This window comes from Lepisma saccharinum, chromosome 22 (assembly GCF_977018435.1).
Source record: "Lepisma saccharinum chromosome 22, izLepSacc3.1, whole genome shotgun sequence".
Lineage (NCBI taxonomy): Eukaryota > Metazoa > Arthropoda > Insecta > Zygentoma > Lepismatidae > Lepisma > Lepisma saccharinum.
The window spans coordinates 56,720,492-56,746,356 of record NC_139250.1 but is presented as its reverse complement, the minus strand read 5'-3'; the positions used below and the strand labels follow the sequence as shown (position 1 = coordinate 56,746,356).

The following is a 25,865-nucleotide window of genomic DNA, read 5'->3' as shown; positions in this document are numbered from 1 at the left end:
GTCGGTTAATGCAGCGAGGGGTCACCGTTCGCACGGTTCACTGCATCCTCAAGTTCAACCATTCTCCATGGTTGAGGCAACACATCAACCTCAACACCAAACATTGCACAGCCGCCACTTCCGACTTCGATCGCGACTTCTTGAAATTGATGAACAACCCAGTGTGTGGGAAAACCATGGAGAACGTAGGAAATCTTATAGACGTGAGGCTGGTGGCGAAGAAAGCGCAGTTTCGTCAGCTCGTCGCGAGTCCGCTCTTCAAGTCTCGTACTATCTATAACGAGCAGCTTGCTCTGATCCATATGAAGCAGGGTGAGGTGAAGCTCACATAGCCCATCTACATTGGCGCCACGGTCTTGGATCTGATCAAGCTGCACATGTTCGAGACGTACTACGACACACAACAATCGCACTATAGTCGCAACATATCTCTCCTATACACAGACACGGACAGTCTTATGTACCACTTTCGTTCGGCCGATACGTATAGGTATATAGCCATAGTCCCAGCCCTCGTGGACCTATTCGATACCTCTGGCTATCCCCAGCCAAACCGATACAAGAAAGTACCCGGCAAACTAAAAGGCGAGAAGGACGTAGACGTGATTGTCGAGATTGCGTGTCTTCGAGCAAAAGCCTATACCATCAAAGCCGATGGTTCTGTCACCAAAAAGGCCAAGGCCGTGGGCAGGCAGGTGGTCGGGGAACACCTCACATTTGAGGACTACCTCGATTGCCTCAAGACCAGGTCGTCGATTCTACGAGTGGAGCAGCGCAACCGGAGCGTCGACCATTTGTTGACCGCTAAGGAGGTGTGGAAGGTCGCTTAGGATGCGCACGACGACAAGAGGTTCGTCCTTGAGTGTGGGATTCACACACTCCCGTGGGGCCATTTTAAGCTGAAAACACACAAAGTTTGCACCATCTGTTTGTAGTCCCCTAATTTGTTTCATCCATGCTAAAACTCTTCTTCTTCCTCTAAAACGGAAATAAATCCCGCCGTGTAATACGGGACTAGAAACGGGCACACGCAGAGCCAAAGGGGCAGTTCCTTTGTGCGCTCAAGTGTGATCACTTTTTTAATATTGTATTTAAAACTGCTCGGTTACAAGCTCGTTCCTGACGTCATATTGGAAAGTTTTCTTTGTAATTAGGATGACGCTGCACAGGGGGGTGACGGCAGGCAGGGCGTCGTCGAACTTGCATACAATCTTGATGTTGGTGTAATCGTTGACCACAAGCTGCTTCCTCTTCGCCGTGTTGGTGACGAACATGGGTCTGCGAGCTATGAACTCGTTGGGGTGTAGTACACATCTACGTTGCCGGCTGTCACTCTCTTGTAGGCTGTATAGGCCTCGTAAAGTTTCAGGTAGTCGTCTTAGGTAATGTCGAGATTGTAGTTCTCGCGCAAGAAGATCTCGTTCCTGGCGTTTTTGAGATAGACCTTCTTGATCTTTCGAACTGGCTGGAATCTTTGTCCTGTTTGCTGTCCCTCCCCGTCTGGAAGAGCACGACCGCGAACTCTGGCATGTCGTACAGGATGTTGCTAAACTTTGTGGTCACGTCGAATTCGAAATGATTGCCGGAAGCAGATTTCTTCACGCACTGGTAGCCGTATAACTGGATGGGCACTTGGGGATTCTTCAGTATGTTGGCTTCGTACTTCAGAGCGTAGTTGGATTCGTATTCCACCACAAGCATGCGCAGCTCCATATACCTCACAAGGCACTTGGAAGCGTCGGGTAGTGTGTTGGGAATCGGGGTGGTTCCGTCCGGACCCTGCGTGTCATTATTGTTGGCGCCTCTGAAAAATGTGACGCGCAAACCACTTTTCCACACAATTTCCATGTAGTTGGAGAAGAAAACTGGGCAGGTGGTGCATGGGAAACAGAACCGTGTGGCTTTGGGTTTTGATCTTCGCGCCTGCTTTGAATCCCCTTGCTTGGTAGTACGAGGCATCGGCCTTGGACAGTTTCAGCGTTCGCACGGCTGTTGAGGTGATACCGGGATAGTCAACTCGACTGATGACGGTGACATGTTTCATAACTTGCACCTGCGAGAACAGGTATGGCACAAAGTTTTCCACGAGCCTCAGGTTCGCGTTGGTGGGGAAAGCTTCGCCGCTGTCTCTCTTTAGCACGTTGATCTTGATGTGCAGGGCGGCTCTCTGAGGGTGGATTAATCCATCCCGACGTTCACATCAAACTCGACCTCTTGGTTCGGTTCTTTCAGGTTGGCGAAAGTGCGACGGTTGGGAGGAAAGGACTACAACTCATAACTTTCGATTTTTATTTATTATAGATTAATATCCACGACGGCGGTGGTCACGGGGTCCGGCGAAATCCACCACCACGCCTTTCTCGTTGTTCAACGCCAATTGGATGTTGTCTATGCGGTTGCGACACACGGGAAAGTATATCGGTAAATGATCGGCTCCATGAACTCCGAGTTTGGTTTGAACGTTGCAATGATGCCCGTGGATGATGGGATGCAGTCCGAGGACTTGGTGATCATGCCTTACGCAAGGTTGCAGTGCACGTTCTGAGTCTCGATTGCTAGAAATTTAAGAAAATTGGCGCCAATGTGCTTGATGCCAGGTTGAAGCTTGGTGCCGTTCTCGAATACCAGGAGCTCTCAGACAGTACTTATGTCCACAGTTTCTGTGTCAGACACTAGTTCCACTTGTGGGTTATGGAGTTTTGCCAGAGCAGCACACCTCTCCGCAAGTGGGCCTGCAATGTAGACAGGTTGTACTGACCGGGGATGAGGCTGCTTATTTCGCTGCCGACCTTGATAGTGTTGTTGTGCACCGTCACATTGGACATCAGGTACATTCTGCAGATTGCACGAAGGGTGACGGATTTAAAATTGATTATGTCATCGTGCAACTCGAGTTTCAGGACCGAAGTCTCACTGGTGAGATGGAACACTCCCATCGTGCTTCAGGTGCCACAATGCTTTCTGGAAATCGTCGAACGTTTGGTTATTTATTCGGAACAAAATCACAAGCATGGAAACACAGAGATGGCCTCAGTTCACTTCGTTGAAAACCTTGCATGCGTTCGATGTTATTGTAAAGGTTGGAAGTACCGATGTACTTCACCAACTCAGCAGGTGGCAAACCGCAGAAATAATCGAAAACAAAAGCATTACTGTTTTCTTGCTTGTGGTATCATATCCAGTGGGTCCCCGGATTTTTGAACTGTCTAGGTTGACCACACCACACTCCATTTTCTTCACAACGGAGGGTAGAGAATCGGACATGAAAACGCCCCTGAAGTGCTTGATTGCCAGAGGCTCGATCAAAGATTAATATCGAAGTTGGACAGCGACTCTTCTTTTTATATTTTTTTTTCAGGGCTTCGAGGTTGGTTATTCACTTTCTGTCCACACCTTCCTTCTCCATGTCCAGGTTGTGTCGTTTCTAGTCTTCCAGCTCGGCCTTGTTCTTCTTCGCGTCAATAACAGTCTTGGCGATGGCGGCACTTCCTCCTGTCAAGGTACCCACGGCGCCCAGAGCGGCCTGGATGGTCGGGATTTTAGATATGAAACCTCCAGTCTTCTGCTGCTTCCGCAAAAGCTGCAACCTCCTTAGCTGAAGGTGCAGAGCAGCAATTTCATTCCGTGGTCCTTGACCAGGCAGGAACATTTATTCTTCCTCTGTTTCTTGGTGAGCAATGCATCAAGATCTCCGAGAGATTTGACGTCCGCGTATGGTACTTGATAGACGACACCCTTGGGTTTCATGGTAATGCTATGTTATTTATATTTCATGGGAGGCTAGGAAGGAAATTCGAGACTCAGAAAATGCGATGTGGTGTGATAATGCTGTCGGTTTCCGCGTTTGACTCATACCAATCGTCCGTATATCGTCTGCACCCTTCCCTCGCCTCATGAAGCTTGTCCATCACATCGGCCAACTTCTCGCCTGTAGCCTGAAAAAGGGCATCGGGATTCTTTAATTTGTTTATACCACTTATTTTGCAAAGATGGTCCATAAGTATCATCTCGCATGGTGGACGAAATTCTGGCGCTATATTGCTTAAGTCGACGAACCTCGCGACATCCTTACGTCCGTCGAACGTGTACGCAAGAATCTTGCGCAGCAGTTCGAGTGGTAAGTCTGTTATACTAGTTGTAATTTTCAAGAGATTTTATTTAATTACAGCCCCACCCCAATTTTCATTTTGTGTTCATTGCAATGGTCGTGACCAACGCAGCGACCCGCTCACCCAGCGAGGTGTCTCTGCTGAAGAGTCTCCCGAAAGCCGCGTGCTCTAACTTCCTGTCGGCATCGTGACGTGCGTCGAGATCGGTGTGAGCATTGTAGGGAATGTCATCATCCTTGCATGCAGCATCCAGGGGATTCACATCCTTGCCTCCTCTCTCCATTCGCAGTTCGAGTTTGGCACCGGGCCCACAGTACTGGTAACCTGGCAGGTGCATCTCGGAGGGCAGCTTGTTGATATTATCGTTCACGAGACCTAGGCTCTTGCCCACGTTCCAAAATTTCGGAGGCAGGGTGTTGATGAACTTGATGAAGTACCCTATGCCTTTGCTGTCGTGCGCAAAGTAGTTGTCGAGCTTGAAGCTGATTATATCCACAATGCCCACCTACTCGTTGTGGAAATTAAAATTGCCAGCATTCTCTTCACCTGCAATGACCAGCAAATAGTCCACGACTTTCCTCACGTCGTCCACCCAAAAAACCTCTTTGGGCAAAGTTTTGTAGAGTTTGACTCCTCTGCCAGTCTTGAGGTTGGTCCATATCGGCTTTATGAATTTCTTGTTCTTTTCTCCGCTGCTGAATTTGACGCAATTTTGCTTAGCGTCGTTGACTTTCACGCCGTCACCTTCGAACGTCACTTTCTATTTTCCGATCTTTCAAACCACACCCTCGTTGAGTTCCATAGTCGGGTACAATCCGAACACCTCGTAATTTTCGAATTTACCTGTGCTTAGGTAATACCTCGCCATATGACCCAACTCAACTAGCTTGTCCGAAGAGGTGCTGCCTAGGGACTGACGTGTCGGTGGCGGTTCCGATTCCAGCACGAAGCACTTAATTTAAAAAATTATTGTAGATCAAATCTCCACGCACATAGTCGTCGTGCACGTGCTTGAGGTTGGTGGCATCCTGACGAAATAGGCATACAAGGTTGGTGTTGTCTCGGAGGAGCTGCTTGGGAATCTTGGAGAAGGTCTGATCAAGGTTGAAGCAGTCTATGCCTCTGTGGCGACCTTGGGTGAAGAAGTTACGAATCTCGGTCTGGTTTTCCAGGACACGTCGTCGAAGACAACAACCGAATTTTCGAGGCAGCAATCCAGCGGTATTACTTCAGGAGCGAACGTGGCTATACTCAGTCCCTCGTACAGTTTCGACTGCTAGCGATATTTTTGTTGCTCTAAACTTTTTGAGAAAATATACAGGTGCCTCTTCTACCAATCAAGCCAGTTGGGTGTGAGCAAAAAATTGTCCACAACCAACGTTGTCTTCCCGCATCCCGAGACCCAGGACCGACTTCGAGCTAGAGAATATTTTTGAGGAACAGCTCGCCATCTTTCCTAGAGCGTTCCGAGGAGGAATCTGGGAGTCGCCTCACCACATCCCACACACAAATCACACGAACCTCTATTCTGCGTCGATCCATCTTCTTTCCTCGAGTCCCAACCATTTGACCACCAGGTTTTTACCCTTCTTGCGCAGAACCTTCTCGATGAGGTACGCGTCCAGATTTTTCGTCTTCGAGATCTCCTCCTCGTAGAATCGCCATTTCAAGATTTCGTTGAGAGCATCCTTTATTAAATATGTGTGCCTCGTCCCTGGCATGACCCAAACCACTATAAAAAGTTCCGTGCTACAGTTTCTGGTGAACCCCTTTTCGAACGTGCGCTTGAACTTGCTGATCCTCACTTGGTTTCCTACTTCGTATTTTGTTTTCTTCTTAGTAGCTAGGCACTTGGGACAGTAAAGAGTGGATATCAATCGCACCTCATCGGACTTGGTCACGTCGGCAGGTTTCATACGTATCGTATGGTGGACCGAGCTATTGTTGTCGTTAACTAGTTTCTGCAGCACGTCGACCCACTTACCCTGTAGTTACCCTGAGCGTGATTTGTTTCCACATTTGCTGTTTCAAAGTTAGATTGATAATGCTGGATACCATGCTTTTAAACAAACTGACGGAATATCGAGTTGTAAAATTCCTTTCTGTTGTATGTTTGCAGGTGGCGTGTTAATCTAGCACCTTGCTCGAAAATAGATTTGAATGCTTCCGTAACGCACGCACCGGTTTTGGCATTCAGCGGCAGAGCGCATGCGTATTTGGAAATGTGTCTATGACGGTGAGGGGGTTCTTGTGATCCTTGTTGATTTTGTGCAAGTTCTTCAAATTACCGCTGCTCATTTCGACAAATTCCGTCTGCCACAGGCCGTCCATACCCTTGGTGACCACCGGCAAGCGTTCGTAGTTGCGACGAACTAGTTTGTGCAGCTCGTCCACGATAGCATGCCTAGACATTAAGTGAGAGATTTCGTCTGAATAAGAAGATTACGGAAAACGGGTTATCCTCGGGGTACAATTGCTTGACTTTGAACAATAGTCTGTCTCCAATTTCGACGTCAGAAACAAATAATTGTTCATCCTTGTGTATTTTATATTTGTTGGTCGCGTTGTCCCAATATGCAAAGTTATTTGGAGAGCTCTGAATACCCCATGTTTTCTTTGCATGGTGAATTGTGGCACCTCGGGAATCTTTCCATTTTTCCAGTATCTAAATTTGAGAAACCGAACAGTACCATCGAGGAAACATTCGTGAGACTGGATGTAACGATACAATTTGAAAATGTTACCGGCGCGTTCGTACGTCCAATGCTCTCGAATATTCGGAACAGTTTGAACCCTGATAATCTCGACGAAGAACAATTGATGCCAGTCTCAATCTTCCAATCTTCTCATCACCGGTTCCAGATGTTCCCCGATGGTGCGATCTTTACGTCAACGTACAGTTGCTTGAATTGTTCTTACAAATCATGAAACGTTGTGCTGAAGTCGGCCAAGGCTGATTCCTGGTTCGCTTCGATGGTGCCAATCTGGAGCTTGACGTTGGCGACGATCTACTGCAAACTTTTCAAGAGCCTTAATTTCGAACTTTGGGTCGCGAGGTCGTGGACTTGGATCCTGATCTCAGCAAACAGCACATGGAAGTCGGCAACATTGTGGTTGGTGGCTAAAGCAGCGACCGTGTCCCGAAGTTGCGCGATTTTGGTTGAGATATATTTGACGTCGTCGGATTTGAGTATTCGGTTTACTGCCCTTTTCACGGCTTTCAGTTTCTGCGACGAGGGTATGGTGGCCACCGTGCATTAAAACGACTCCATAGTTTTTTTCACTGAATCCACATCGGTGGCATAGCATCTCCAAGTTGCGCAATGTCATCCTGGGTGGGCGTCGATCGATGCAGTGTTTCCAACTTGTTTTGTATGTCGTCTATCAGTTGATGGAAATGCGAGAGTTCGGATTCGGTGTTCAGACTATCTTGCTTGGAAATCTGCTGTTGAACGGTGGCCAGAGTTTCAGCGATGCCAGGCAATTTCGACTCCAGAGCTTCCTGAACGTTCGAGAGATCGATTTTTATGGTTGCCAAGGTATCCTCGATGTGGGCTGCGGTACCTTGAAATTTCCAGAAATACTCGTAGGTTTCGAGCTGGAGTTTGATGTTGGCTACACTGCGAGCGATAGCGTTCAGTTCGCCACAAGAACGCAGGTTGTATATGAAACTTTCTAGCGTTTGGAGTTTGTCTTCGACCTCAGCGATGGCGGCGTGCAGGGCGTCCGTTTGAAGTTCTATCTTGATGTTTTTCAGTATCGAAATTTATAAGGACTGAAACTGCTAGCGTAAATCTTCGTAATCATCCTGAGTTTTTTATACTCTGGAGGATGGGTTAAAGTTTGCTTTGGATGCTGCTTGTTTGATCCTCTAACAACTGTTTCAGTTGTTCCACATCGTTGGTCTGCGCCTTGAGTTCGTGTTCCAACTTGCCAACGCTCACCTACAAGTTTCCAACGTTGCCGATGGACGGGAGGTCGGTGTATTTTTGCAGCAGGGATTTAAGCTCGGCATCAATCTTGAGGATTGCGTCCAGGCACTGACACTGTAGGCTGGCTATCTCTTTCTGGAGGCTGGAGTTAAGCATGGACTGCAGAGCCTGCAGATCGCTCCGCAGCTTAATAACCATGACGTCGAGCATGATAAGCTCGTCACTGTGATCGTCGCGCTTGGTGTGTCCGAAGATGTCATTAGGCATTGCCACTATACTTATTTATTACAGCGTAGGTGATTCGCAATTCCATGAAGAAAGGGATGAGTTTGTCGTAATCACCCAGAATCTCGACGTACAAGCAATCGTCGGCAGACACATCGTACATGGTGGGCTGTCTATCCTATCGTGCTTAATGCGATAAATGTTCTTGCCAAAGGAGATCTTGACTTCACCCCCATTCTCGGGATTCACGATTATCTGAAGTTTGCCACTAATCGGAATTTTGTAAAGATTTAGGTTACTGTTGAAGACGTAAAAGTGTTGCCAACATAGTCATCCCATTTAGTCCAAATGCTGTTCAAGTGAATGATTAACAGGCCACTCAGTTTGGACAACATAGACAGCAACAGGTCAAAGCTTTTGTGATGCAGCCTGACTCGGTGTTTCCATGACAGTCTGCTTATGAACCCGAACAACTTCATAGGGATTTTTATTTTTTTGCGTGAGTTGGAACACTACGTCATCACTGAGCACCGTGAGGCACGCCCAGGAACCTTATTTCAAGGCGCAAAATCGGTATACCAAACTATATGCCTTCCATTTACGTTAGGTTGGGTTGGCAACACACCGATTGCTGGTGTAACATGAGTTGCCAGGGTAACATAATTCAGGTCGTAAGATGTCATCTACTTAGGTTATATAGGGTCGTCATAGAGTACGATGTTAGTTTAGATTAGAGTGTAAAAGAAAGAGTGGAAGTGTATCGGTTCTAAGTAATCCTTGTAGGTATGGCTAGTATTTAACCTCAGTTGTGACATATTTTGATGATTTTGATCATTTTTTATGGCTTTTATTCCGTTCGACGATGTTCTAGCCCCATTTTTTTCTGAATCTCATTTTTTGGAGCCTCATCTTTGTAGGTATGACATGATCTTACGTGATATAACTTAACCTATTCACTTCTTTACAGCCTTTTACGGGTTAAAATAACCTACAAAGTGTAAAAATGGGTGTTTCTACGCACTCCTTGTAGGTGGACCTAGTATTTAACCTCAGTTGTGACATATTTTGATGATTTTGATGACTTTTTTATGGATTTTATAGCATTTGACGATATTCAATCCCTATTTTTTGCTCAATCTTATTTTGGGATCTTTTTTTTAAGGTGGTGGGGGCCCTTAACGTAAACGCCTACGATGTATTTGATTTTTTTTGTAGGTGGGGTGGGCCCTCAACGTAAACGGCTACGATGTATTTTTTAAATAATGTGTGTGAGCCCCCCTTTTTTTCACGATGTATGTCGTTGCAATGGGTTCAATGCACCTCTACTACTACTTTTGGAGGGGTCCACAGTGGGGGCTCGCAGTGTTGGCAAGTTACTTCGCAAAAAATTTCACCATATAATATTTCACAGGCGAAGCTGACCTACAAATAGAAGTTGGCACTACTCAGTATTGCCATAAATTTCTATAGTATAGTGATTTTTTTATGTCTGAAGAATGTTTGAACCTACGATCAGTATAATTTTTATAGAATTATGCGATTTTGTTTCTTGTATTTAAAACTGTTCAGTCACTCTTTCATTCTTGACATCATACACAAAAGTTTTCTTTGCAATAAGGATGACGCTGCATAGACTATTGGAGGGTAAGGCATCGTGGAACTCACAGACAATCTTGATGTTGGTGCGATCGTTAACAACCACCTGCTTTCTCTTCGATGTGTTAATAACGAACATGGGTCTGCGAGCTATGAATTCATTGGGGTTGTAGTACACGTCCACATTGCCGGAGGTCACTCTCTTGTAAGCTGTGTATGATTCGTACAGTTTCAGGTAGTCGTTGTTTGCAATGTTCAGGTTGTAGTTCTCAAGCGGGAATATCTCGTTCCTGCCATTCTTGAGGTAGATGTTCTTGATATTGCAATTGTCGAACTGACTCGAATCTTTTTCTTGGTTGTTGTCCTCCCCCGTCTGGAAGAGCACGAGTACAAACTATGGAATATCGTACCGGATGCTCTTAAACTGTGTGGTCTCGTCAAATTCAAAATGGTTGCCGGAAGCAGGTTTCTGGACGCACTGGTAACCGTAAAATTGGATGGGTACTTGGGGATTCTTCAAAATGTCTGCTTTGTACTTGAGAGCGTAGTTAGTTTCGTATTCCACTACGGGCATGCGCAGCTCCATGGACTGGATGATGCATTTGGCAGGATCGGGTAGTGTGTTGGGAAGCGCCGAACCGTCTGCACTCAAGGTGCTGTAACGCATCAGCGCATTGTTGTCGTTGGCGCTTCTGTGAAAAGTGACGCTCAACCCACCCTTCCACATAATCTCTGTGTTGTCGGAGAAGAAACCAGGAGGCAGGCGCATGGGAAACAGTACCGTGTGACTTTCTAACTTCCACCTGCAAGAACAAGGTCGGCACAAAATTATCTACAAGTCTTAAATTTGCATTGGCAAGAAATGCTTTGCCATTGTCTCTCTTCACAACATCAAACTTGATATACAAATCAGCTCTGTGAGGTTGAATGAATCCATCCCCGACGTCCACGTCGTATTCTATCTCTCGATTTGCTTCGTTAAGGTTGGCAAACGTGCGACGATTGGGAGGGAAAGACTGCAACTCGTAACTTTCGATTTGCTCCATAATGGTTATTTATTATATGTTAATCTCCACGACGGCAGTGGTCGTGGATCCTGCAAAATCAACCACCTCCCCCATCTCGTTGGTAATTGCCAATTCTATGTTGTCTATGCGATTACGAGATACAGGAAAGTATATCGGTGGGGAGGGTGTGTAGATAATTAGCTCCATGAACTCAGAGTTTGGTTTGAACGTAGCGATAATACCTGTCTGCTTGTAACTCCCTGCGATGCCGTCCAAGGATTTGGTGATCATACCTTCTGTCACATTGCAATGTATGTTCAGAGTCTCGATGGCTAGAAATTTAGGAATGTTAGCACCAATATGCTTGATGCCAGGTTCGAGCTTTGTGTTGTTCTCGAATCCCAAAAACTCTCTTATGGTACCCAGGTCTATGGTTTCCGTGGCAGACACCAGTTCCACCCTGTGAGTTACAGAATTTTGCGACAGCAGCACACTTCTTGGTAATTGAGCCTGCAAGGTAGAAAGATTGTACTGGCCAGGGGTGATGCTGATTTTTTCGCTGCCAATTTTGATGGTATTGTTGTGTACCGTCACATTAGGTATCAGGTACATGCTGTAGAATGCACGAAGGGCAATAGATTTAGGATAGATGATATCGTCATGCAATGTGAGTTTCATCTCGCTTGTGAGATGGAATACTCCCATAGTGCTTTAGGTGCCACAATGCTTTCTGGAAATCCTCGATTGTTGGGTTATTTAATTGCGATAGGAAGGCAAGCATGGAAACGCAGAGATGGCCACAGTTCACATCGCTGAAACCCTGAATACGTTCGTCATTGTAGTAGAGGTTGGCAACACTAAGATAATTTACCAACCCAGCAGATGGCGTGCCTCCGAATGAATCGAAAAGAAATGCTTTGTCGTTGTTGGCTTTGAGGTAGCATATCCAATGTGTACCTGGATTTTCGTAACTGTCTAGGTTAACCGCGCCACACTCTTTTTTCTTCACAACAGAAGGTAGAGAATCAGACATGAAAACGCCCCTGAAGTGCTTGACCCCCAACGATTCGATCAAAGATTCAATATCGAAGTTGGACAGGGGCTCTTCTTTTTTTAAAACTTTTTCAAAGCTTCGAGGTTGTTCTTTCGATTTTTGATCACACCTTTCCCCTTCTTCTCCATAGCCAGGTTGTGGCGTTTCTGCTCTTCTAACTCGGCCTTGTTTTTTTTTGCATCGATGACGGTCTTGCCAATGGCGGCACTGCCTCCTGCCGAGCTGCCTACAGCACACAATTCTGCCAAGATAGCCGGGATGCTGAATATGAAACCTCCAGTCTTCTGCTGCTTTCGCGAACCTTGTAACCTCCTCAACTGAGGAATGCTAAGGAGCAATTTCATTCCATTACCTTTTGCCAAGCAGGAATGTTTCTTCTCGCGCTGGTTTTTGGTGAGCATTCCATCAAGAGCTCCGAGAGACTTGAGGTTTGCGTAGGGTATTTGGTAAACGATTCCTTTGAGCTTCATGGTGATAGTATGTTATTTATATATATCGTGAAAGGGTAAGGCTTTGACCCCTAATGCAATGAAGTGATGATAGGTTGGTTTTATAAGTTGCTTTTTTTCACAGGGTGTTATTTATTTACAGCCCCCACCCCAATTTTCGTTTTGTGTTCATGGCGATGGTCGTACCCAATGCGGCAACCCGTTCACCCAGCGAGGCATCTCTGCTGACGAGTCTCCCGAAAGCTGCAAGCTCCAACGTCCTGTAGGCATCATGACGTGCGTCGAGATCTGTGTGAGTATTGTAGGCAATGTCGTGATCCTTGCCTGCTGCGTCCAGTGGGTTCACACCCCTGTCTCCTCTCTCCAGTCGCTGTTCGAGTTTGGTACCCGGACCGCAGTACTGGTAACCTGGCAGGTGCATTTCGAAGGGTAGCTTGTTGATAATATCGTTCACAAGACCTCGACCCTCGCCTACATTCCAGAATTTTGGAGGCAGGGTGTTGATGATTTTGATGAGGTAACCTGTACCTTTGTTGTCGTTGACAATGAAGTTGCTAAGCTTGGTGCTAATCACGTCCATGATGCCCACCTTCTCGTTGTGGAAGTTGCGATTGCCTGCATTTTCTTCGCCTGCGATAACCAGCAATCGATCTACAAGTTTCCTTACGTCGTCTACCCAAACAAATTCTTTAGGAAGGGTATTGTAGAGTTTGACACCGCTGCCAGTCTTGAGCTGGGTCAATATCGGCATGATGAGGTTCCTGTACTTTTCTCCACTGCTAGATTTCACCCGATTCTGTGTTGCATCATTGTTTTGGTACAGGGCGTCCGTCATGATCAAAATTTCCGTGTAACTTTGTTAATCCTCGTCTGTATAATCTTTAGGTTGCTTCTTAGAAATAAGTTCCCACAGTCGCACCGTGCCGGGATACCTAGTCCAGCTGTTCTTCTCGCCCAAATTGATTTTCACGTTGTCACCCTCGAAGGTGACTTTCGATTTTCCAATTTTCCAAACCACACCCTCGTTATGTTCCATGGTCGGGTAAAATCTGAATACCTCGTCTTTTTCGAATTTCCCAGTGCTTAGGTAATAACTCGCCAACGGACCCAGCTCGACTAGCTTGTCCGAATAGGTACTGCCTAGGGCCTGACGTCTCGGAGCCGGAGCAAGTTCGAACGGAGTAGTGTGAATGCTGGATATCGGTGTGGGTATGGTATAATTTCGAGCAGTAAGTGCCACAAGCTCGTTGATTAACTCTTTGTTTTGCTCGGTGACATCTTTGATTTCTTTACCAAGTCCACAGATGGCATCGATTATAGGTTGATCCTGACGTTTTTCCTCTTCGTAAATTCCGCAATTATCGGATTTCCAACCCTTAAACCGTTTTGCCAGGTAGCTACGCAGCTTCAGGTTGTCGTTTGCAAGTTTGCGTTTTATTTTTTTTGTATGTAGTTATTAATAATAGATCAAGACGTTTCTTGTAACGTTGCAACGTTTAGAAAATTATGAATTTTGTTTCTGTATTTTCCGTTATTGGGTTTCCTCGTCATGTCTATTGTGACAAATCCGAAATCATCTTGGTTCCAGCATGAAGAGCAAAATTTGGAAAACTGATTGTAGTTTATGTCCCCACGTACGTAATCATCGTAAGCGTGTTTTAAATTGATGTAGTCTTGACGAAACAAACAAATGAAATTAGCATTGTCTCGGAGTAGCTGCTTGGGGATTTTGGAAAAAGTCTGAGCAAGGTAGAAGCAGTCCATGCCTCTGTGCCGACCCTGATTAAAAAAATTGCGGATTTCGTTTTGGTTCTCCAGGATCACATCGTCAAAAACCACCACCGAATTTTCGAGACAGCAGTCTAGTGGCATCACTTCAGATGCAAATATCGCTATGCCTAGTCCCTCGTACAGTTTCGACAGCTGGCGATACTTTGGTTGCTCCAAACTTTTGAAGAAAACATACAGGTGCCTGTTCTTCCAATTTAACCAGTTGAGTGCAAGAAGAAAATTATCAATAAGTAACGTTGTTTTTCCACATCCAGAAGGTCCAACAATAAGGCAGCGAATGTTGTCGGGTAGAAGCTCGCCATTTTTCCTATCCTGACGTTCCGATGGAAAATTTGGCAGTCGCCGTACAACGTCCCAAGCACCCGTTATACAATCACCTTTGTCACCTTTTCTACTTAATACTTTTTCAATAATAAGATACGTGTCGGGGTATTTTGTTTTAGAAAGTTCCTCTTCGTAAAATTTTCCTTTCAGAATTTCTTCGCGATTATCTTTTATTATATACGTGTGACGGTTTACGGGTAAGACTCGAACTACGGTGAAATGTTCCGTACTCCAATTTTTAAGTGAAGCTCTTTTCAAACGCACGCTTAAATTTACTGATTCTCACCTGATCTCCAAATTTGTATTTCGGTTTCTTGCTTGTAAATTTGTACTTTGGGCAATAAACCGTAGAAATTAAACGCTGCTCGTCAGATTTGTTGACGTTCGGTTGAAACGTTCCACTATGCTGGCTTTGATATGACTAAAAATGGAGTAATGTTGAATATTTTATTTTTGAATAAATTGCCGAAAGACAGAGTTGTTGAATTCTTTTCCGTTGTCTGTTTAAGGAAATCGAGGTCGCCTGCCACTTTCATCGAAAATAGTTTTGAATGCTTCCACTACACAGGTTCCTGTTTTTGCCTTGAGGGGTAAAGCCCAGGCAAATTTTGAAAATATGTCTATAACGGTGAGAAGATACTTGTATCCCTTGTTGATTTTATGTAAATTTTTTAAGTTGCCACTGCCCATTTCCTCAAGGCCAGCTTGCCACAGGTCGTCTAAGCCTATGGTCACTACCGTCAGTCGTTTGTAGTTTCGCCGTGCAGGTTTGTGCAGCTCGTTCACAATAGCCTGCATAGACATTGCGCGAAAATAAGAATATAGCTTGGATGGGATTTCTGGCTACAGACAATGCCTGTTTTCTATGTACTGCTTATCACCTATTTCTATGTCGATAATTTGAGTAGCATCTTCGGCATAGGCAGTCTCGGGAGTTTCGGGGTGGGTGAAATCAACCAACTCCACTCCTCTTATTTTAGGCTCCCACTGTTGTTCGTCAAAGAACAGTATGAAACCTTGACGAACTGAAGTGTGCCAGCAATGATGGCAGGAGTCATCATGTAGAGTTTGGCACCCGGATGGAAGAGTGAGGAAAATTCCCTGTTTGGAATGCTGTACAGTTCGATGACAACAGTGGACTTGAGATTATCGATGCTGGCGTTCAGGGTGTTTACATTGGTTCGGACCTCGCTCTCCACGTCCTCCAATCTACCGTTCACCGATTCCAGGTGTTCCTCGATAGCACGGAAAACAGTGTCGTAATCGGGCTTGATCTTCACATTTACAATTAACCTCTTGTATTTTTCGTTTAACTCATGTAGTTGGGTACTGAAATTGGCTATGGCCGATTCCTGGCTCGCCTCGATGCTGCTAATTTGCTCTTTCACATTGGCGATAATCTGCTGCAGACTTTCCACGAGTGTCAACTTGGAGCTCTGGGTTGCGAGGTCGTGGACCAGGGTTCAAATTTCCGCAAACAAGCCGTGTAGCTCGCTTATGTTCTGGTTGGTGGGTAAGGTTGCAACAGACTCCCGAAGCAAATCAATTTCGGTTTTGATGTTTTTGATGTCGTCGGATTTGAGTATTCGGTTGAGACCCCTCTTCACGCTTTTCAGTTCCTGCGAGATAGCCAGGGTGGCCACCGTGTTTTGGATCGACTCCAAAGTTTTTTTCATCGCGTCCAACTCTGAGGCAGCAGAAGCAGCGTTTATGCCTTCTTGTAATTGTGTTATGTCGTCCTGGGTGGGAGTGGATTTTTGAAGTGTTTCCAGTTTAGTCTGTATGTCGTCGATCAAGTGATGAAAATGCTACAACTCTGATTCCGTGTTTAGATTTTCCAACTTGGTGATGTGCTGTTGGACGCTGGCCAGAGTATCCCTGATGCCAGGCAGTTTGGATTCCAGTGCTTCGTGTACATTTGCCAGATCATTTCTAGTAACAGCAAGAGCATCCTCAATATGGGCTATGGTGCCTTGCAGCTTCCCGAAATCTTCATAGGTCTCAAGTTGGTGTTTTATGTTGGCCACGCTACGGGCAATTGCATTCAGCTCGCTGGACGAAGGTAGATTGTCGATGACGTCCTGTAGCGTTTTGAGTTTTGTTTTGACTTCGTTGATGGCTGCATGCAAAGCGTCCGTTTGAAGCTCAGCCTTAATGCTCTCCAACGTAGGAAATTCGAACAATTGAAACTGTTCGTGCAATTTGGCAATACTGGCATTCTGGATAATGTTTTGCAGTTCAGTCTGGATGGTGCTCGTTTGGTCCTGCAAGTGTCGCTTTAGCTGTTCCCCGTCAGAAGTTTGCGCTTGCTGCAGCTTCACAAGTTCGTTTGGGAGTTTGCCTACGCTCAGTGCCAAGTTATCGAAGTTGTCTATTGACGCGAGGTCGGTGTACTTTTGCAGCAACGATTTAAGCTCGGCGTCAATTTTGAGTACGGGTTTCAGGCACTGAGACTGTAGGCTAGCTATCTCTGACTGGAGGCTGGACTTGAGCGTGGACTGCAGGGCCTGCAGGTCGCTTCGCAACTTCTTGACCCTGACGTCGAGCATGAGAAGCTCGTCGCGTGGTCATTGCGTTTGGTGTGACCAAAAATATCGTTAGGCATTGTTACCACTGTGGTTATTTATTATAGGGTAGGTGATTCGCATCTACACAAAAAGAAGGATGAGTTTATCGTAGTCGTCCAAGAGCTCCACGTACAGGCGATCGACAGCAGATACATCGTACGTTGTAGTCGCATCCATCCTATCATGCTTGATGCGATAGATGTTCTTGCCTGAGGAAACCTTGGCCTCCCCTTTGTTCTCGGGGTTCATGTTGAACTTAAGTTTGCCGGAGATAGGGAACCGGTAATAATTCAAGTTGTCGTTGAATACATAAAAAGTTTTGCCCACATCCACGTCGTACTGCGTCAGGATGCTATTCAAGTGTATAATTAACAGACCGTTAAGTTTAGATAGCATGGAAGGCAGGAGTTCGTTGAAACTCGACGACGACGTAGGCTGGACGGGCACTTCCGTAGCTTGCTTCCTGATGCCAAACAGGTTCCTAGGCATGGTTATTTTATATGCTTGTGTTGATAGAAATATTGCCAGCCATAAGTTGTTTTTTTTTTAAGTGCATTGTATGCATTTCTTAGTACTATCTAAACGATAGTGCCCCCAAGGCAACGTGTGGATCCCACAAGACAAAATACATCTTTTATCATCATGTGGATCTAATGCTATTTTCCTAACTTTGTTTGTTGTAATTACATGGTCTACACTTTGGATTCTTTTTCCAATCGTAGCTGCTTCTTCAATTCCTTCACACAATCAATATAGTCTTGAAATGAAAGTTTGTTTTATACAGTATTTTTACCAACACCTTTAGCTTTCTTCGTGATGCTGCTCTCAGTTCTAAATGTATACATTTTGGAATGCAAACCGGCAAACTCGAGAATGATGTCACCGTTACACTCGTCTTTCAATTTACCTAGAACTTTTTTGTTACTGGATGGAATTCCAAATCTGTTTGGTTCAGGGTAGGAAGAAGTATTATAATAATCAAGCAAGGACGGATCTTTTATATCTTCATATAGATTGGCTGTTTTAATGTTATAAATAAAACTGTCGGTGTCCATGTAAAGTAATGAAATGCTATCGTTGTAGAAAGGATGCATAACATTTTAGTGAAAATGAAACATGTGAAGTTTCGATAAATCTAAAACTGTTGCTCCCACATAAATTGTTTTTCGGAATTTTATCACTTTTATATCTAGATTGAAAAGTGACAGATTCTCGTTGTAAATTTTTCGTGATTTAAATCTAGGATCAGCCACCAACTTACTGCATATATTTTCAGATGAAACCAATCTCACGTCCACGTGATTTCTCACGTTCTCCATTGTCTTGCCATATACAGCATTATTCATCAATTTGAAAAAAATCTTTGTCTAAAACGGAAGTGGCAACTGTTCTATGTTGTGTGTTTGTTTCAATGTATGGTTTGAGCCACTCGGAATGTTTAAACCTGAGGACTCTTCTAATATCCAATACTTTAACACCCATCTCAATCAAAAACTGAAGACTTTTGTAATGGAGAACATATCTTTATTTTTTCTCCAAAGCTTGCGTTGATTAGAATTAGGCGGACATTTAAGTTCGGGTGCCGGTGGTAAATCGCAAAAAATATCATGCAAATTGTCTGGAAATTCAATATCCACTTCTGCAAGGAAACCAAATTCACAGTCGTCAAAATCAATAATATTTATGGAAGTTGTTTCTATCCATTCGAAACCTCCATAAGGAAGTTTCTGTACCATAGCATATCCATAGAGATTATTAACGTCGATGTTAAAAATGTAATTCAATGGTTTATTTGCATCATATTTTTCTTCCATGTGTATGTTGTTGGCTTCTGCATGTCTCTGTACACATTGCACCATCCCACCACGAATCCCTCTCTCGATGAAAAGTAACATGTCTACATCTGTTAATAATTCTAACTTAATTTTTGTTTGCAACAAATTGCAGACAACGCTAATCCCGGGAGGCTGAAGAAATGCGCAGGGTCCAACTTGTAAATAGATATTGACGTTTTCTTGAATGCTTGAAAAACACAGCAAGTATTGTTACGTCTAATTTCAAGTATGCGTTGTGATAATCTCCGAATGTTTTACATTCTAGTTTATCCCACATCAGTAGTGCATGTTCGTATTCTTTGTCTGTAATTCCTGCTTTTCTCAGTTGACTGAAGAATTCTTTTTGAGGAGGGAGAGTGTCGTCATTAAATTTAGATTCATTGTTTACGTATTCATACGGATAAATCCCTTTACTTCTAATCAGTTTTATATGCATGTTGGGAAAACTAGCTTTCGTAATTCTGAATTGTTCGTCACAAAGTTTACTTGCTAGAGCGTCCACACTTGAAGAGAGAAATCTGAACGAGTCAAGAAACCTCATCTCTATGGCTTAATTTGTCCCCGAAATCTTAACTTTCTTACTTATAGAAATGTATCGTTCTTCATTTTGAGCAAGAATATCTATTTTTTGTGTGTCATATCCAAGTTTCCGAATTAAGTGATGAAAATCGTAATTCGATCCATTATGAAAAAATATGGGGACAAATTTGGTCCTTTGAATTTTGAGGTTGCAAGCATTACAGATTCCGCTGATGAAACAACCGTCTGTGTGCGAATGGTGAAACACTTTACGATTCTCGTTTGTGAAGTATTGATTGCACAATGGACACTCGACAGTTTCATCAAATATTTTTTGTTCCTCTGGTGTCAACGAATTCATCGGTTTGGATATTTGCAAGAAGCTGCCAATTTTCTCAACCTCCTCTTCCATCTTTTCAAAAAAGTGTTCGATAACATTCGGTCCACGGTATACACATGGTTTATTTATTTCATCTTGTCGTATGACAGTGTAACCAAAACTATTTGGTTCATGAAGCTGGTATGGCGTTGTGGAGGAAATATCTGGATTTGGTTTGCAGAAGGACAGTGGCTTCAGAAATGATTCCAAATCTGCGACGATAATGGCTGGATGTTCAAACAAAGCCTTGTACATTTTGAATTCTTCGACTTCGTTCTTTTTGGGCATCAAAATTCGAGCTGGTTTGTTGTCATCGCAATATATTTCATGTTCGACACGTTTTTCAATAGCAATTTGCCGTGCGGTATATATTTGGTGATTGAATTTTCTTCGATCATTAAACGTGGTCAAACACCTTGGACAAACCAAGATGTGATTTGCATACTTCGTTGCTTGACTTCTGATTAGTCGTGATAGTGAACGAATAAGGCAGTAATGGTGAATATTGTTGTTTGAAATTACAAGAAGATTAATTATATGAGCATTATTATCGTTGATATAATTTATCCTGATGGGATGCACAAGATGTTTTTCTGACGTATAAGAATATACATTAATAGCAATGCGTTTTCCATCAGAATCTCGTACGCACGACTCGAACTTTGATATGTCTGACAATGCCACGGGGTATTCAATGCTAGACATTATATTTTTAAACTCTGTCTCGTACTGCTTGTAATGATTAACTCGCTCTGGTTTATTTTTCCAATGAACAGGATACAGAGCTGCCAAGATGCACCAAAGAAAGCATTTTGAGTCATTATTTTGAATATTTAACACTGCTTTCTTGCTTTGAATGGTCGGTGGTAGAGGAACGTAACTCGATGCAGAGAAAGGCATGAATTTGTTCACGTAAACGGTTAACGTATGAGGACTACCACATAAAGACCATCCCGACCCCATAGCCTCGAAACTGTCATGTTTCATAATCAACTCATTTGACAGATTAGAGTAAAACTCGTAAAAATTTTCAACATCTGCCAAATAAAGAGCCTGGTTTTTGCTACGATGATAAAAAACTTTTGTTGTACCATTGACTTTCTCATATTCGGAACATAAATCAACGTATACTTTTATGGAATTATTTTCAAGATTGCTTTTCAAAGTATTCAGTACAAAAGTTTTCGCTTCACGCAAGAAACTAGGAATGTCACGGCCTGCTTCCGACGTAAATGATAAATCCTGAAGTCGACCATTGAATGCAGACCTAACTGGTTTATATTTATTATTTAACTTAATTTGTTTTGGAGCAGAAGCTTCAGCTTCAGAATAATCAATTTTTTTTCTTTTCAATGTTCCTTCTCCGGTCGATGGTTTGCAAATTTTCAAATGTCTACTTAGATTTCGAATGCTAATTTCTTTTCCACATTGAGCACAGGCTTTAGAAGGTAACAAACGATTTGCTCCGTTACACCTTGTCTTATGTATAGATAAATTATTCTTTGAAATTAGTTTCCCACAAGTGACACATTCGATCTTATCATTCTTAAGAGTAAAACAGGTAGGTGATTCAATTTTTTATATGCTTTAAAATATGAGCAAACAAACGATAGAAATTTCAGATATGTTATTTATATAAAATTAAAAAAATATATATAAAATTTAATGGGATATCACCAACCTGATAAACCTATTCCCTATGAAAAACTCTATGCCCATAATTGGGTTTTTCCACCAAATTATATGCTTCTAGTCTCCTATACTTTAATGGAGCCCGTTTAGGTTCTATCCCCGCGATGTGGGTTCCTCTGCCGATCCAGCAAAGGTGAGAAATAAGCACTGTGCTCTGACTTATATAGATTTATAGAGCCAATAGAAATCTTGCTTAATTAAACCAATCAGAAAACACCACGTATAAATTATTAGCCAACCAAAATCTCCGTTATTTTAGCTATCATATAAAAAAATGCAAAATATCCCAGTTTCAATTCGATCCATTTATCCGAATCGAAGAAACCGACAATTCACATATCCCCATATCATTGTATGCTTGCCCTATTAGCACCTCCTTCGCTTTTGTGCTCAATTTGTTTTCACTAATTGGCGATTTTCTTAAAGAGGTCTAATTGAACAAGATACGGCGGTATGTGAAATATGTAAATTAAAGATATTTTAGCGAATTACGCCGGCATAAGCTAAGTTCGTATTGCTAGAAGGCCTTCGTCGTTGCAAGTCACCTAACCCATTCACTGGCAAAAAAAGTTAAAAATGTTGACGTACTGAAAAACAAATGACTTGTCCCCCTCAAGCATTCATCGAGTTCCAACATTTGTTGTTGTCGCTTATCAAATATATATATACTTTGAAATTTCTCTAAAAAGAGAGAAACAGGCAAAATCTGTTTGCAGATTTGTAATGTACACTCAAAGATAAGTAAAAGTATGAATACAACCTATGCTTGGAAATTAAAAATGGCGACCGGAAGTAGGTTTATCTCTTAAACGGTACGAGATAGCCAAAACCTGTTTGCGAATTTGTAATGTAAACTCGAAGATAAGTAAAAGTATGAATATAACCTATGCTCAGAAATTCAAAATGGCGACCAGAAGTAGGTTTATCTCTTAAACAGTAGGAGTTAGCCAAAATCTGTTTGCAGATTTGTAATGTACACTCGAAGATAAGTAAAAGTGTGAATACAACCTATGCTCGGAAATCCAAAATGGCGACCGGAAGTAGGTTTATCTCTTAAACGGTACGAGTTAGCCAAAATCTGTTTGCAGATTGTAATGTACACTCGAAAATAAGTAAAAGTATGAATACAACCTATGCTCGGAAATCGAAAATGGTGACCGGAAGTAGGTTTATCTCTTAAACGGTACGAGATAGCCAAAATCTGTTTGTAAATTTGTAATGTACGCTCGAAGATAAGTAAAAGTATGAATACAACCTATGCTCAGAAATTCAAAATGGCGAACGGAAGTAGGTTTATCTCTGAAACGGTACGAGATAACCAAAATATGTTTGCAGATTTGTAATGTAAACTCGAAGATAAGTAAAGTGTGAAGACAACCTATGCTCAGAAATTAAAAATGGCGACCGGAAGTAGGTTTATCTCTTAAACGGTACATGATAGCCAAAATGCGTTTGCAGATTTGTAATGTACACTCGAAGATAAGTAAAAGTGTGAATACAACATATGCTGGGAAATCCAAAATGGCGACCGGAAGTAGGTTTATCTTTTAAACGGTACGAGATAGCCAAAATATTTTTGCAGATTTGTAATGTACACTCGAAGATAAGTAAAGTGTGAACACAACCTATCCTCAGAAATTCAAAATGGCGACCGGAAGTAGGTTTATCTCTTAAACGGTACGAGATAGCCAAAATCTGTTTGCGAATTTGTAATGTACACTCGAAGATAGTAAAAATATGAATACAACATATGCTCGGAAATTTACAGAGTTCATAGGAATTGTTATTTTATAGAAACATTGTCAGCCATAAGGTTAATTGACCCCCTTCCCCTCAAATCGCATTACATACATGTGGAAGACAGAGGTATGCATATTTCCGTCCGTGGCATTACAAAAAAAAACGAGCCTGTCTCCCAATATTGCTTAAGAGTTTTTGGTTAGCATGCAATAGATCAGTATGCTAGAAAAAAAACAGGGGGGTAACAAGAGCATCAACACTGCACCACCACTGTTGCCAGTTAGCGTACTCACCAACTCTCCACCTTACTGCATACCTAACATCTTAGAAGACTACAAAATATTACAGCATAGATCGCTGTCAACTCCTATTTGTAGATTAGCCTCGCCTGTGAAATATCATATGGCAATTTTTTTAAAAAAAAGGGGGGCTTGTGAAGCAAATTTCTTGGTACTTGTCTGTGTTGCCAACTTCTATTTGTAGGTTAGCTTCGCCTGTGAAATATCATGTCGTGATTTTTTTGTGGAGTAATTTGGCAACACTGCGAGCCCCTCCCACCCTTCAAAAGTAGTAGTGGGGGCATTGAACCTATTGCCACGACATACATCGTGAAAGGGGGGGGGGCGTAGCCGTTTACGCTGAGGGCCCGTAGGCGTTTACGTTGAGGGCCTCCACCACCTTACAAAAAAGGTCCCAAAATGAGATTGAGCAAAAAATAGGGCTAGAACATCGTCAAATGCTATAAAATCCATAGAAAAATCATCAAAATCATCAAAATATGTCACAACTGAGGTTAAATACTAGGTCCACCTACAAGGGTTGCGTAGAAACAATTATTTTACACTTTGTAGGTTATTTTAACGCGTAAAAGGCAGTAAAAAAGTGAATAGGTTAAGTTATATCACGTAAGATCATGGCATACCTACAAAGAGGAGGCCCCAAAAATGAGATTGAGCAAAAAAAATAGGGCTAGAACACCGTCAAATGCTATAAAATCAACAAAAAAAATGATCAAAATCGTCAAAATATGTCACAACTGAGGCTAAATACTAAGCATACCTACAAGGAGTACTTAGAACCGATACACTTCCACTACTGAAAGAATAACATAACTCGGTAACATACAGGGTCTGTATTTTAAGTAATAAGAATAAATCCAGAAAACAAAATTTATTACAGATATCGCAACAAACCTTTAGTAGTCTTCAAAGTATGCCCATTGAGCGTCAACACACTTCTGCAGGCGAGTTTTCCACGCGTCGTACGCTCTCTAAAAGTCAGCAACTGGAACAGCCTTCAGAGCACGCGTGCAAGCCGCTTTGACCGCATCAATAGTTCCGTGGTGGTGTCCTTTGAGGGCTGTTTTCACTCTGGGAAAGAGGAAAAAATATGTAGGGACAAGCTCGGGGCTGTAGGAAGGCTGAGGAATCGTTGTGATGCCAGATTTCGTCAGGAACTCTCTAATCACGAAGCACGTGTGACATGGCGCATTGTCATGATGGAGCTTCCAATCAGGCGGCAATTTCTGGTCGCACTCGGTTGACCCGTCTCTTCAACATTTTTAACACCCCCACGTAGAAGGAGCCATTGACTGTCTGTCCTGCAGGCACAAATTCCGCGTGGACCACACCTTTCTTGTCGAAAAACACAATCAGCAATGCTTTGATTCTGGACTTGGACATGCGCGCCTTTATTGGTCGAGGCGACTGCGGAGTGTGCCATGCGGTGCTCTACCGTTTTGTTTCGGGATCGTACTCGAAGATCCAACTTTCATCTCCGGTAATGACATTGTCAAAAAACTGCGGGTTGTCTTCAATGCGTTCCAAAATATCTTGCGACACGACCGCGCGGTTGTGCAATTGCTCGTTCGTCAAAACTTTCAGCACGAGCTTGGCGCAAATTTTTCTCATCCCAAGATCCTCGGTGATGATTTTGTGAACAACCATGTTATCGAGTCCTAGCGTATCCGCGATAAACCGCACACTGACACGCCTGTCCGAGTTCAGCAAATCTCGCACACGTTGTTCGTTGTCTCTGGTTCTTGAGGTTGATGGGCGCCCTGCACGGGGTTCGTCCTCCACGCTCTCCCGGTCTTCTTTGAACATTTTGTGCCACCGAAACACTTGCGCTTGTGATATACAGTCTCTGCCGTACGCTTGCCGAATCATATCCAGCGTTGCTGCACCAGATTTTCCAAGGCGTACACAAAATTTGATCGAGTAACTCTGTTCCATGCTTTGCAGCATTTTGCTCTTGCACACACTACTTTGCAGACGTCCACGCCACGCGTGATCATGCCTCAACGGACGCCAGCAGGCAACTGCCGCTTGGAGCGCTTTCAAGGTCACACCCCTCACTACGGACTCCAACCGGTTATAGCGCGCTCTGACGTCTAGTCGCGGCAGAAAAAAAAATCTCTTTACTTAAAATACAGACCCTGTACGTTGACTACACCGTATGCCAAGGGGGCCAGTGAGGTTAACATAGAGCGTAAAAGCTGTGAGCCCCTCAAAATATACAGCATGAAAGGCTACGCCAAGTTTAAAACACTGCCGGTAAGGTTAACATACAGCGTGAAATGCTGTGAGCCCCTCAAAATATACAGCGTGCGAGGCTACGAAGAGTTGCCAACACTGCCGGTGAGGT

At 43.4% G+C, this 25,865-nt stretch overlaps 1 protein-coding gene and 1 pseudogene across 1 annotated transcript; both read right to left on the bottom strand.

The window, feature by feature from the left end:
- Window positions 1-5,632: 5,632 nt before the first annotated feature.
- On the bottom strand, window positions 5,633-6,025 carry LOC146004886 (uncharacterized). The gene has a single exon (XM_083143912.1). The coding sequence runs from the start codon at window positions 6,023-6,025 to the stop codon at window positions 5,633-5,635; it is 393 nt and encodes a 130-aa protein (XP_083000038.1).
- An 18,924-nt stretch (window positions 6,026-24,949) lies between these two features.
- On the bottom strand, window positions 24,950-25,465 carry LOC146004885 (protein GVQW3 pseudogene; annotated as a pseudogene).
- Window positions 25,466-25,865: the final 400 nt, after the last annotated feature.

Excerpts from the sequence above, each read along its gene's own strand:
- LOC146004886 (XM_083143912.1), bottom strand. The coding sequence starts at position 6,025 with ATGAAACCTGCCGACGTGACCAAGTCCGATGAGGTGCGATTGATATCC.